Raw genomic sequence first — 13,275 nt, 5'->3', positions numbered from 1 at the left:
ATGCCTTGAGCATGTTTTAGGTGTGCAACATGGCAAGGGGCTCCATCCTTTACAGGGAAGGAGTGTGTGTGTGCATGTCTGTACAATTGCAGCTCTGGCAAGAATGGATGAATGAGGCCACTTCTCAAGAACCTGGCGGTGCTGCTCTGCACCCCAAACTGGCCCACATGGGAAGTTCAGCAGGAACAGATCTCCTTCATGACTTGGGAAAGCCATAAGTGAGATAGTGTCCAGAACAGAGTAGGTAATGCATTGGTTTCCCCCATGCACTTCATAGGAGCAGGCAGAGTTGAAGATGTGGGGCCATGAGCTGAGAGCCAAGGAGGAGCAGCAGGAGAGGGACAGGGATTGGATGGAGTCCTGGCATGAGCTGAAGCTAGAGAAGGTGAACAGAGGATGGTGTAAGGCTTCCTGCATGCTGCTGGTAGCAAGCAGCTGCACTTGTATTCCACTTATCAGGAGGCTTCGGGTGCTCCTGGCAGCTGTTTTAATTCACCTGTATAAACCTCCTCATCTACCTGAGTTTGCCTCCTCATCCTCTGCAGCAGCTCAGCTGAGCTCTCTGAGCTAGGGCAGTGCCAGGATGAGGTAGAGGGAGCAGGAAGAAAAAGACAGGTGGGTTAAAGCTTGTTTGCCATGGTAGGTTGGAGAGGACTCTGCTGCAGGCACATGCAAGCAGCATAAAAAAAGGGATGTTCTATTGTCTTCATCTGCAGTTCCTTCAACAGTGAGGGCACCACCCAGTCAGGTTTCTGTGCCAGGTGGGGATGTACCCTCAGCACAGTCCTGGATTGACAGAGACAACACGGTCAGCTCTACCAGGCTCTACACTACACTGCTGCTGTGGAAGCTTCAGTTCTGATTTCTATGACTAACACAAAATGAGGGAAAAAAAGGAAACCAAATTCTCAGTTAACATGAGTTGGTACCACTTGTACACAGTTTAGCTGAACTGGATCAGCTGTGATCCAGCTCACAACAGACTGTTTTCTAGAGAACAATGAGATATAGTTGAGATTATGACCATATTCATAGTAATCTTGTGCTCAACCCTCCAAAATATTCTCAAAAACTCTTTCTGGATTTCAGTGATAAATTCTGACAGTTGAGGAAAGAGCACAGCATTGCATAGCATTGATCAGGGCTAACATAAAATATTTCGCCATCATTTCTGATCTAAAGAGCAGCCCAAATGTAAAAGATGAGGATGAGAAACACATGCAGCTGCCAAAATTCATCTCATCTCTTGCCACATTCCTTACCCTCACGGTACTAATTGGCATTCATGTTATTCTCATCCACAGCATTTTCAGCTTCACTTAGAAGAAATTGAACTAAGATGCAGCACTGTAGTCTGGAGGAAAACATGTGCTTGCCTGGTGAGTACCAAAGCAACCACTTTGACTTCACGTACCTCTCCCCCACTGGCATCTTCCACAGACACAGGCTTTGCCTGTGTTCAGTAGTGTGATGGAAGGCCTTCTTCCATTTATGACCTTAATTTTAACAGCAGTAATATACCTAGTATATACTACTTAGCACTTTTTTTCAGCCATACAAACAACTCCCATACAACTTCTAAAAGTCGTAGTTTTACAGGTGTATCTGAGGAAAATCATTTCATGGAGGTAACCATGAATTGCTGCCAAATTTCTTCTGCAGGGTATGCAACCCATTAATTCCTGGATCTGATGAAGAAAAACTAGAGATATAATCTGCCTAGGATACCTCTCTTCCTTTAATCACAGTACATGTTGCTGCATTGTTTCTTGCAGTAGCTATGTAACTAAGGTACTTTTAACATCTTCCAGAAAACCGTTTGCTGCTGGGGGCTTTTCTGTGCTATAACATCCTCTTCAAAACCCATAATATACTGCTACTTTGTTTCCTCGTTCGGGGTAAAAACATGCATTTCTGTATATTCCAAGCAGAAAGGAGCAACTCTGAAGTATTTTAATTGGAAGTTCCTGTGTTTTTTGCATTGTGCCTACTTCGCCTAACAATTTGTCTCCCAATTCTTAGAGAGCACAGTAGAAATACATATTAAATATAAAAATACCAAGAAAACTTTTCAGTATTGGCATTTGCTTTCTTCATAGGAACAACTGTCTGGAAAACATTGGCAATATGCCTGTGATTGGGCTAGAAACATCCTCACAGTTAAAAGAAAAAGTACTTTGTAGTGGTAAAGACAGCATCTGTTGTACACTTTTTACTTAACTTTTTCACTCACTGGGATGTACAAATACTGGTGGTGTTATTGGATCCAGAGTGAAAAGTGTAAATTTTGTTTTCCACAGAAAAACCTATCCTAATGCGGAACTCAACCTGGAAGGAGTTCTTGGAGGAGCCATTTTTCCAGGTTCCCAAAACTATTACAGCAACTGGCTCAATGCACCTGCTGCAGCAGTGCCAAAGGTTTCTGCACTTCCAACATGTACTCTGTGGGTATCCACATCTACAGCAAAAGGAGGAGGAGGCACAGACAGGCAATATAATGGCTTTGTGGTGCCAACCTCCATAATAAGGTGCCATTTCAGCAAGCAGAAACACATCTGGAGCCTAGTTACAGCTAGGATGTGTGTACAGTCGGATGGTGTGGGATGAAGGTGGGGGGATGGAGCGTTCTCACAACTACTCTTGAAATTTCTGCCAGACCAGGAATTAGTCAGAGTCTGGACACATCAGAAATCTGACACTAGAGTGCCTTCTGAGAAACACAACAATTTGTTCAACAGACGGCAGCTTGAGGGTTGTGGGAGAAATTTATGCAGCCAATTAAAACTAACTAACTAAATAAATGGTGCTTTCCCCTAAGCCGATAGCTTTTTGCAGACACTGACAATTCACACGTTTGCCGAGCTTGTGAAGCGGAAGCATATCTGGATGCTAAACTGTGGCCTCGTTCCATTTCCATTCCCCAGGTAGCGGGCAGCGGGTCAGCAGTTCAGTTACACTTTAGGAGCCAACCCGGTCCCTTTCTTGTCGCGTCTTCTCCCTTGCGTGCAGCTACCGGGGGAACAAAGGATGGAATGTAGTTACTTAGCTGCATTTACTTATGCATGTACTGCTTTAAAAACGTGTTCAGCTTTGCAGATCAGGTAAGTTTTCCTATCAGCTAACTCCAAGGAGTTCCTCTGTACACACGCAGCGGTCACGTACGGGCCGTGCCTGAGGGAAGGGACGGGGGGGGGGGAGCTCGCTGGGGCGCACAGGGCGGGAGGGCCGGCAGCCAATCAGAGCGGCGAACTCCGGGCGGCAGCCAATCAGAGGGGCGAACTCCGGGCGGCAGCCAATCGGAGGGGCGCGTTCGCCGTCCCGCGCGGGCGGGGCGGAGGCGCGGCGGCGCCGAGGGGAAGGGCGGCCGTGTGGGCATCAGGGGCTAAGCGGAGGTGGGTTACGGCGGAGTAGTTTCCGTCCGTACTGCTGAAGATTTAAAAACACCTGGTGCTGGCAGAAGTACCTCCGACTGCGTATTTCGCTGAGAGCGGTGTTCCCTCGAGTTCTTGGAGAATGAAACTGGGTCGTATCCTTCTGCAAGCTCGTCTTGCCTTAAAAAAAATCGAAGACTTCCTTGTGTCCCCACAGACTAGTATTTCTAGGCCACAGTCTTTGGGTTTTGAATTGGAAATTCGGAATTTACCCGATTGAGGTGGTTTTAATGTTCAGTGATTGACACACCCTTAAGAAACTAGCGGTACCTAAAGTGACTGCCGAACAGTTCACTACTTTTAGCTGTGTTAATTGAAATTGTTTCCCTGGGAGTAGTAGTTGCTATTCTATAGCTACTATACTGCATGAGTGTATGGTTTTATTGCTATGAGGAAATTTTTGTCAGTGATACACATCAATGCTATGAAATTGCTGTTCTATTCCCTGCCCTTCAGCACTCAGTGATGGGGTACTAATCCATTCCCTCCTTGCAAACCCATCCCTTCTTGCTCCATTCTTCTGCATCAAGTCTGTTGGATGTGCAACTGATGGAGGGTCCAGTAGATTGTGCAAAGGGTTTTCTTTAGCATCCCATGGTTTTAATCCACTGTTTCTAACTGTCCGTACTCCTTCCATCAGAAGGTTCCCCTCTACTTTGTTCTCTATATGATTTTGTACCTTATTCTCTATTCTATTTTCTTGCCTGAACCTACCTTTTTACCTCTCCTGCACTTCCTTTCTCTGCCCAGACTCCTCTCAAGTAAGCAACTAGCCCGTAATTATTTTTTCCCTCATGGGTTCCAGTTTCCATACCTGAATTTGGTGTTTCCAAATTTTTTACATAGGCAATTTTAGCCTCTTGGTATGTTACTGATACCTATATGAAGATAGCCTTCTGTTGCAAGTTTCCCTTATGGCCCTACAATTTAAGTTGGTTACATTTCATTTACATCATACACTTTTTTGATAGAATTTCCTTACTTTAGCTTTGACTCTTGTACGTAATTTTAATTAAGAACGAATATTCTCTTACCTTATGCACACCTGAGCTGTGATATAGTCTGTTTTGCACTCACACTGTGTCTCTGTCCTTGTATAGTTTTTGTTTCACTCTTTGTTCCCATCAGAAGCATCAGCTTACTTAGAGAACTGGTGTTCCAGCAGGCGTTGTTCTCCCAGCTAATCTATAGTTCATACCTATAATCCTATAGTTTATACCTATAATCTCCTTCACCCTTGTAAAACCAAAAAAAGGGAGGAAAAAAGTCCTCTCCAAAATACATGAGCCAGTGAAAAGTTAATAGTTTAGGAGGTAGCCAGACTACTGTCTTTAAAAGCTAATTTATAATCCATAAAAATTCATTGATTCAGATAATTTCTCAAAATTATTGCTTAAGGGAGGTAATTTGTATTACTTACTTTCACTTAATGCCTTAAAAGGCTTTCTGTGGAATAAACAGCCAGAGGCATAACTGAAATAAAAACCAAAAGCCCAGTTCCTTCAGATAGAAATCAAGTGTGCATGGTCTGTAGTTGGTCTGTTACATCCTTCCAGAGGAATAACACTGAATGCTTTGTGTAGCCTTCTTTTATAGGAAATTCAGTCCAGGGTGCATATGCTAGAAATGACGAAGCTATTCTTGTTGAACCTGAATTTCAACATTCTCTTTCAACATTTTTAGAGGATATAAAAAATGTTTAACTGATCCATATTCTGTATATCTTCCAGACAATTGGAATGTTGAAAACATCACAAAACAAGATGTTTGCAGCTTTACAGTATCACTCGACAGACTACTTATATGAGGTATAATTTTATTATTTCTCTTATTAGTCAGAACGAAATATAGCAGTAACTGAAGAACAGAGTAAGTGCACGTTAATGAAGATATCAAGAACTACTTTCTTAGGAATTCTCTTACAGAGGGGTTGTTGTGCCACACTTGCTGGGATAACAAGTGAAGTGATTACAGGGTTTTTTTAATAAAAAATTGAAGTACAATTTTACCAAAACTAACGAACATCCATTATTTTTAGTGTATGTTGCAAGTTTACTTATAATGCACTTATAAGTTTCCTGCTTTCTTCGGAGAATACTGTGGTTCTAATGCATTGAATTAAATTAATTGCTTTCCAGAGAACTAATCCAATTTTCCATCTCCTTTTGTGTGTATTGTGATAGTTATACACAATGCTGTATTCCCTAATGATTGTAGGGAAGAGTTTTTGTAATGTTTTAGCTTAAATTCGTGGAAAGCAGATGTCTTTTCACACCTACGATGAATATTTTGGCTTTACATGTTTTGATCAGTTAAGATCTAGAAACCTTGTGAAGTCTTGTTTTCCTTCCTGTCTCCATCTGTTACGTTGCCAACTGCTTATCCCTGAGGCACACTGTCATAATTGGGTTTTTACTTTTTACTATTTAAGTTTTCATAGAAAAGCTACGGGCCAAATAAAAGACTCCTCTCGCAGAGGGGTGCTTTGCCGAGAGGGGGTTATTTCTAGTGTGTGAGCAGAAAAATAAGGTAACAAGACATGATGCCTGTAAGAGTACAGGGAGAGTACAAGGACACACACAAGCACTCCTGGCATACAGATGGAGATTTGCAGCCTGGGAAGTGGTCCAGCAATAGTACTTGCAGTTATACTGGGACCCATGTTATGGACCACTGCCCTTATCACTTTTCTTAGAGTGCAGGAATTGTTCTATATTGTACCTGTGTGTGTGCCTACTGTTTTCTTAGATTATAGAAACCAAAACTTTTTCTGTTGTAATTCCAACTGTATGTAGTCTGTCATTCAGTGTTTGTGTGGAAACCTTCTCACAGTAGTTCCATTCAGTTTGATCTTCAGATGTTTTCGTATTTTCTACAAAAGAAAATAGATGTATTAGCACAACATGTTGTGGTCTATGTGCAAAAGAGAAGAACTACATGGCTTTTCTTGCCTGAGTTTTGAGGATGAGGACAGTGCTGACAGCAGGACAAATGAAAACTGTTAGTAGGGAAATGCTGAGCGACCTCCCAACTGGCTGCTCTGGAACAGTGTGAATCTTCCTCTGTAATGCTACCAGGAGGGGTTAATGGATGTGATCACACATTTAAAGGTGTTACAGATCTGGCTGTGCAAGGGATATGCCATGCTCGAACCTCAGCTTCTTGTTCCACTCCTGTGCCTAGCTTCTACCCTCTAGAGGAAGTTATATTGATTTTTCCTGTATCAAATGCACTTGACTAAAGCTTCCAGTTCTTAGGAAATCCTGGAATTTGATGAGGTTATATCAAACTGATTCCTGCCCACATCTGGCTCAACTAGATGTGGAATCCTGCTCTTAATGTACTTGTTATGCATTTATATCAATTCCAGATATAGTTTTTCCAGCTGCTCTTTAGAAGTGTATCTTTGAAGAAAGGAGTGTATCTTTTCAGTCAGAGATGCAAGAGTTGGGTACTTCATGGCACCGAGTGATGTAGGTGTGATCACAAAGTCGTCTTACAAGTTCAAGGTTTTCTAATATTATAAACTGATAATACATGCGAGCTGTATGGAACTATAAAAATGCACATAACATCTTACAGTTAGAACAGAAATTTGTGGAGACCTCTGCAGTTCCCTGAGAAACAGGGGTAAACGTGTTGATTAAATGCCATAACCATAAGTAATGGTCTTGAAAAACACTTTTATATATTTGAGACAGGCAAGAAAGGTTGTGTGTTATCAGACTTTATAAAATTAACTAATTCATCTTAACCTTTACACTTAGAACAATTTTCCTGGTTTAAGGCTGTTACCTGTGATGATAGCCCTTGGGTGTGTTTGTTCTACTTCACTTCTATTTGTTCCACTTCCACTTCTACTTCTACAGTACCATGTCATTCTCCTTTAACCTAAGAGTACTTTAAGAGCTCTTATGTCACAATTCTGACAGTTTGCTTTAATCAAAGAAGGGTTATCACCCACTCTTTCTGTTCCTGTGATCTCTATCAGGAAATTAATTTTATTTTGTGATAGATGCAGCTGTTTCAGAAGTAACTTCAATACCGATTACTTAAACTGATGTACAGCCAGTAACATGTAGAAGACCTAAGTCCAGCTGTCTGTAATTGTCTGACTGTCTTCTTTTGTCAGAATTTGTAAGAGAGATCGCTGGGAAAATGCCATGCTTTGACTTATGCAGAGGGAACCTCATTGGGTTGGATCTGATTTTTTACAAGAGTGTTCAAAGGAAAAGATGCTATGATGGCAGTAGTTTTTGCCTTTTTTGTTAAAATTAACTAGCATTTACAGAATATAACTATCCCACAGAGGATTAAACTGACATGGAAAAAGGATTTGTACTGGTGAAGTGACAGTATTTTTTCTCATTGCTTCCCACATCTTTTATTTTCTCCACCAACTTTCCGCTTATACAGGAAGGTTTGGAAAGTACACCAACAGCATGGTAATTCTGGATGCAGTCCAAGTCAGCGAAATATTTCTAGTTTGTCTTCTGGGATGTCTAACACTACAAGCTATAATTGGCTTGACAGCATATGCCAAAATAGGTGGACATTTCTTGGACTGAAGCAACACAGCTGAAGTGAGGCAATGGACTTAGAACTAGAGAGAAGTTACTAGTCTCATTCGTTGTGTTCTCCCACATATCTATAGCTAGTTGCCTCTTCCAGTATGCTTTTTACACCCCACAGTTTTTGAGGACAACTTCTTTCTAAGCTATAAACTTGTTAAATACAAAACCCCGTGTAAAAATAATTTCTCCCTGCTTCCCGAATAACTGCTTGTTCTGTGGTTCTGTGCTATTTATGCAGTACTGTCACACTTCTGTGACAAAAGAACTCTTAGATAGTTTATTGAACTTGGTCCTCAGTGAAGAGTTATCGAAGTTACCACAGTGACTATTTAATTCTAGAGTTCGATTGATTACTACCATGTACCCCTGTTTTTAGTGAAAATGAAAGGACTTAAAAGGGCTTTTGTTAGCTCCTAACAGCACATGAAAGATGAGAAACCAAACCTTAGAATATTAAAAGTACTTGAAACAGCAATAGTAGGAATGATTTTAAATTGTTTCTGATCATGTGTCCATTTAGGAGACAGTTGCAAGTGTTAAGATAAGCACTTCTAATTGCACATACAAAGTTTAGTTGAAGTGTAGCTAAGCATACATGCAGGTTTTTAAATGCAGAGGTGTAGATTAATAGTTAAATAGCTAGTCAGGTAAATGTTAATATTTTCTCTTAGTTTGGACTGTGTCAGTATTACAGAAATAATAAGGTTTAAACATAAAAAATCCTGTTATAGGAGAAAACACTTGAAAACAGTGGGAATGTTTGAAAAGGTGCACAAAAAGAATAGACCTGTCTCTCATAATTTTAACATATGTCTTTTTTTTGTGCAGAGCATGGCAAGGCAGAAGTTTTCCATCTGGAGATTATCACTTTGCTTTCCTCCCTGTTTATATCAAGATGAAAAGTATCATCTCACAGGACTCTTCACTGATGATAAGTATAGGAAGCCATGGACTAGAGGTAGGTTCTATAATCCTTAAGTTTTAATTTAGATTTACTGTGGATTAAAGGAAAAGCTTGTGTTTGTCCATTATATGATGTCTGGTTAAAAAAAAAATAATTTCTGAAGTCAGTTCATATATCTCTTGAAGGTAGAACATATTCATCGCCTAAGTAGAAACAAATGGGTAACGGATATTTATTTATGTATGGCACCATAAATGAGGGTGATATTTGATTAGTCTGTAGAGACCTCTGGAAAAGTTTCTGTCCAGAGAAGTGGTTATGGAAGAATATCAATGATCAGAGATAAGTGAAATACTAAGTCTGATAAACTGGGAGAGGTTCAAAAAAATGATGCTGAGGTTATGAGATGTGGAAAAAAATGAAGGTTTCCAATGACAAAGGTAAATGTGTATGAAAGTATTCACATCTTTCTGATGTATTTGCATTACTTTTGCTAACAGAAACCAAAAGTGTTGTTTCTTCTATGCATCTTGTATAAAGTTTGATTAGCCTCTGCAATGGTTTGATCAAGAAATAAAAATAAATTTTAAAATTTTCTATGTGATTCTCTTTCTCTCTTTTTTGTCTCAGTTACTTCAACACAGAACATGATCACTATTTCAGTATTGGATCAATGGAAGAAAAGCTTACCTGTGGAGGATTTCCTGGAAAAGTCAGTTACCTTAAGTTAAAAACATTTGTGATTTCTTTGATATCATTCAGGTACTTTGTGAACCATAAGCTAATGATGATAACAGAGTATGGAAATGTTTTCTGACAGTAGCAAGTGTACAGTGTGCTGGAGATGTACACTGTAGCAAATAGCTTAAAGATGGCTTTTTCACTAAAAGTTATATTGTGTTTTATGGAGTTCACTGCTTCTTCATGTAATTTTTTTAATGGTTGTATAGTCTATTTATGACATTGGAGAAAGTCTCTGGAAACTGTTAATGAATATGAAGACAAACCACAAGGACCTTTTGCCCTTTCCTCTCTGAGACTGTTATCTCTTATAACTGTAGATGAAGCTGTTCAAAGAAGGGTGTTTATAAATCTCTGAAAAGGTGTAAAAGGCAGCTATAAAAAGTCAAGCTTATATTATAGCAATTAAATATAGATATATTTATTTTAAAATGTTATACACAAAGTCAAAAGTATCAAATGAACTCTGAAACTGAGTTAATTTTAAAAACAGGCTTGCAACAGATCTTTCCAGCATATATTAGCTGTGAAAGATGATTATATTACTGCAAAAACCAATAAATTGTGTGTATTTCTGCTTTCAATCACCAGTGTGAAAGAAACAGAGAAATTACATTTGTGCTTTTACAGTGCTACCTAAAATCTCTATTATCTTCAAATCTGCTTTAAAAAACTGGTTATAAGTAAAACTTATGTTTGAAGAATTAAATAATCATTTACAGAAAATGCCTGTGCCAGGCTTCCCAATACCTTACAGTGGCACTCCTCTGTGATTTCAATATGATAGTCTTTAATTTCCTTGCTATATACTAATTCAGCGTAGCCCTCTGCTCATTCATGTCACAGAAATGGTCATGCTCATAGAGTGGATTAAGGCTGTGCAGAAAATGATGTGGATGTCTGTTTAACTCGGTGCACTGAATTACAATTGAAATTACATTCTGTATCTTCAGAAAAAAATAAGACTATTGTGATATAATCATCTTTGCACCTTCAGAGAGTGAGATAAATATTATGAGGATGCTGCAAAACTCATGCAAAGATGTTACCCAACACATTGTCTAGACTAGTAATACTAAAAGAAAAAGCAGATCCTGAAGAACTTTTTATAAAGATGCAGTGTGATTTAGTATCGCAGTAAGTAGATCATATCAGAAATTGAGCACTTGAGGAGTCAGATAGATGCCATCTCAAGGAGTATTAAATGCCAAGAATTAAGAATTTTGTCAGACCAAACAACATTTACTTGTTGTTTTAGCACTTAAGTTAGTTATAACATCTAAATAAAACGCAGGAAATCAGCGCACATGGTAGGTAACAGCTACAGAAAATTTGAGATGATTTCACTAAATATATTGTAAACCAAAGTGGACTAGATCTCTGTACCAGTGAAAAATTGCTTGAACTGAGACAGGCAGATAAGGAGCAGGGAGTTAAACTTAGGAGGAAAGGGCGTGCATTTGCTTCAGATTCTTCAAGTGCTTTGCATTTTGTTTAAGGTAAGGAAAGAGAATCTAAATTCTTAGGTGTTTTATGATAGTGGTTTTCCTGGGGGTAGGACTAAGCAGTAATAGTACACATAATCCATCACAAATCGTTATAAGTATTTGCAAAGCAAAACATAAACACACAATAAAATATATAAAAAGTGTGCAATAAATACAGTAGATGGTTTGTTTTGGATAGCTGAAAAGTGACCTACAGTAAATGTTTTTCAATAGATTTATTCTTAGCAAGGAACAGGGAGTGAGTAGTGTAACAAGTAAATTCATAGATAATGCTAATTTCTTTGTAATAGACAAAACCAACAGATGAAAGGAAATAAAATGCTAGAATCTTTTCAAAAATTATTAGGAATAAGCACTAAAATGTTCTGCTTTTGTCGTTTCAAGCAATGGTAGGCATTTTTTCTGGAGTACGTGGTTCACTGCTGGGTATGACTCATAGGAGAACTGTAGTCCGAGAGTTGTACAAAAAAATGTAATTATCTAGTTTAAAGATTCTGCACTTACTTGTGGTTTGGCATAGTAATTTATCAAAGGATGTTCCAGATGTGCTACCATGTAATACGGTTGAGTTCAGTATCTTTGGATTGCTTATCATACAATTCAATACAGTCTGTTCTGAGACTCTGCTCAGTAGATTTTGAGGCTTTTGAGATTTTTTTGAGACTTTGTTCTGTTTTCACAGTAGGCATAAGGTTTTACTACTAAGCAGGGGTTTTGTGTAGAAGTTTTATGCTTTTCTATGTGTCTAAATATTCAGGTAACTAGGTTAGGGAAATGATATTTTGAAATAAGCTTGTCAACTTGGGGGTTTGGGGTTTGTGATTTTTTAAAGTGTCTCTTCTTGTAAGCCAGTCAGGAATGTAAGCATGAATGACTGATCAAATTGGTCAGTGAAGTGGCTTGCTATATTAGCAAAAACTGGTTCAAAGTGTCGGGGAGCTACTGTCTCCTTGGAGAGGCTGAAAAATAAGAAGAGCACAAGAAACAAGTGAGAGAAAAACACTGAGGAGGAGAAAAACATTGAGAAGAAGACACTGACTGCCTAAGCAGGTGTGAGAGGACACCTAGTAGTAAAGGAGATAAGGAAGTGAGTCTGTGATTCCTAGAAATCGCCAAATTACTTAATTAGGTAAACCTCCTTATTGGCTTTATTGCATGTGCTTAATAGCTGTGCTTATTTTGATATTGAAACACAACTGTCCGTATTTCAAAGGTACTGCTGAAAGTTTTGCTTCATAATGTAAAGATCTAATTGAAGCTAAATACATTAAACCTAATGTAGTTCTTTCTGTGTTCAAAACACTGTACAACCATAACACAAATATGACTTGAACATATGTTTCCATACTTAGAGTAGTCTGCATTTAAAATATTTACTACTTTCCAGAACAGCCTTACTAAGGGTTTGACTTTGTAAAAGATGGCCCATGTAGTCTCAAATCAGCAACTCCCCTTAGGTATATTCTGTCTATAAAACCATAGTGAATTCTATCTATAAAACTACAGTGAAATCCACTGATTTCAGTGAAGTTGGCCCACTTGTAACTGGGCAGTGTTTTAAGGTTCGAGGATTTTCAAAGGCTTATGCCATATGAAAGTTTGGATATTAGTTACTATCAGTACTGCATGGTTATTGCTTGTGAATTATACTACCTGGAGTTTCAAAATTAACTTTTAAGCTATACTCAAAATGTTGTGAAATAGTTGATTCCTAAGTCTTGCTGTCTACACATGAAGGCCTATACTGAAATTCAGAGGTGCACTCGTCTGAGAATTACCTTCAGAGGACTACTAGCAAATAGCAAGATGGTGCAATGCAATGTATTATTAAAAACATGCATGAATCAATAGGATGCACAGTTGAGAAATCCGTTGTCTGAAATGAGAATAATAAATTCAGTAAGTGTAGATGAGCTGATTTAGGTTCTTCAGAAATGTCAGCACTCATCAATTAGAGCCAGTATATTGTTGCAGTCAATTTATGTGGATAACAGAACACTAATACATATTTTAATTTTTTAACAATTACAACCTTTTTGTCCAGATACACATTTAGCTCAGGACTATGATGGTTGGTTTCTTTCTGCATCAAATGATTTTGCTATTTATTTGTCTAA

General features: G+C 38.7%; 1 protein-coding gene across 11 annotated transcripts in view; it reads left to right on the top strand.

Moving 5' to 3' along the window:
* Nucleotides 1–3,231: 3,231 nt before the first annotated feature.
* SHOC1 (shortage in chiasmata 1) overlaps nt 3,232–13,275 on the top strand; it is a 48,425-nt gene continuing 38,381 nt past the window's right edge. For 9 of the 11 annotated variants that reach the window (XM_051789271.1, XM_051789268.1, XM_051789264.1 and 6 more), the window contains exons 1-4: nt 3,232–3,392; nt 5,162–5,239; nt 8,834–8,963; nt 9,540–9,621. In XM_051789271.1, coding sequence (XP_051645231.1) covers nt 5,171–5,239; nt 8,834–8,963; nt 9,540–9,621 — 281 coding nt within the window. In that variant the 5' untranslated portion in view covers nt 3,232–3,392; nt 5,162–5,170. Of the gene's footprint in view, nt 3,653–5,161; nt 5,240–8,833; nt 8,964–9,539; nt 9,622–13,275 lie in introns of all 11 variants that reach the window. The other 2 variants (XM_051789262.1, XM_051789273.1) reach the window with 2 other exon arrangements.

This window comes from Manacus candei, unplaced genomic scaffold, assembly GCF_025592945.1.
Source record: "Manacus candei isolate 608988 ecotype Guabito, Panama unplaced genomic scaffold, ASM2559294v1 h1tg000027l, whole genome shotgun sequence".
Lineage (NCBI taxonomy): Eukaryota > Metazoa > Chordata > Aves > Passeriformes > Pipridae > Manacus > Manacus candei.
Note: the sequence above shows the minus strand (reverse complement) of the source record. Positions and strands in the feature narration are given on the sequence as shown.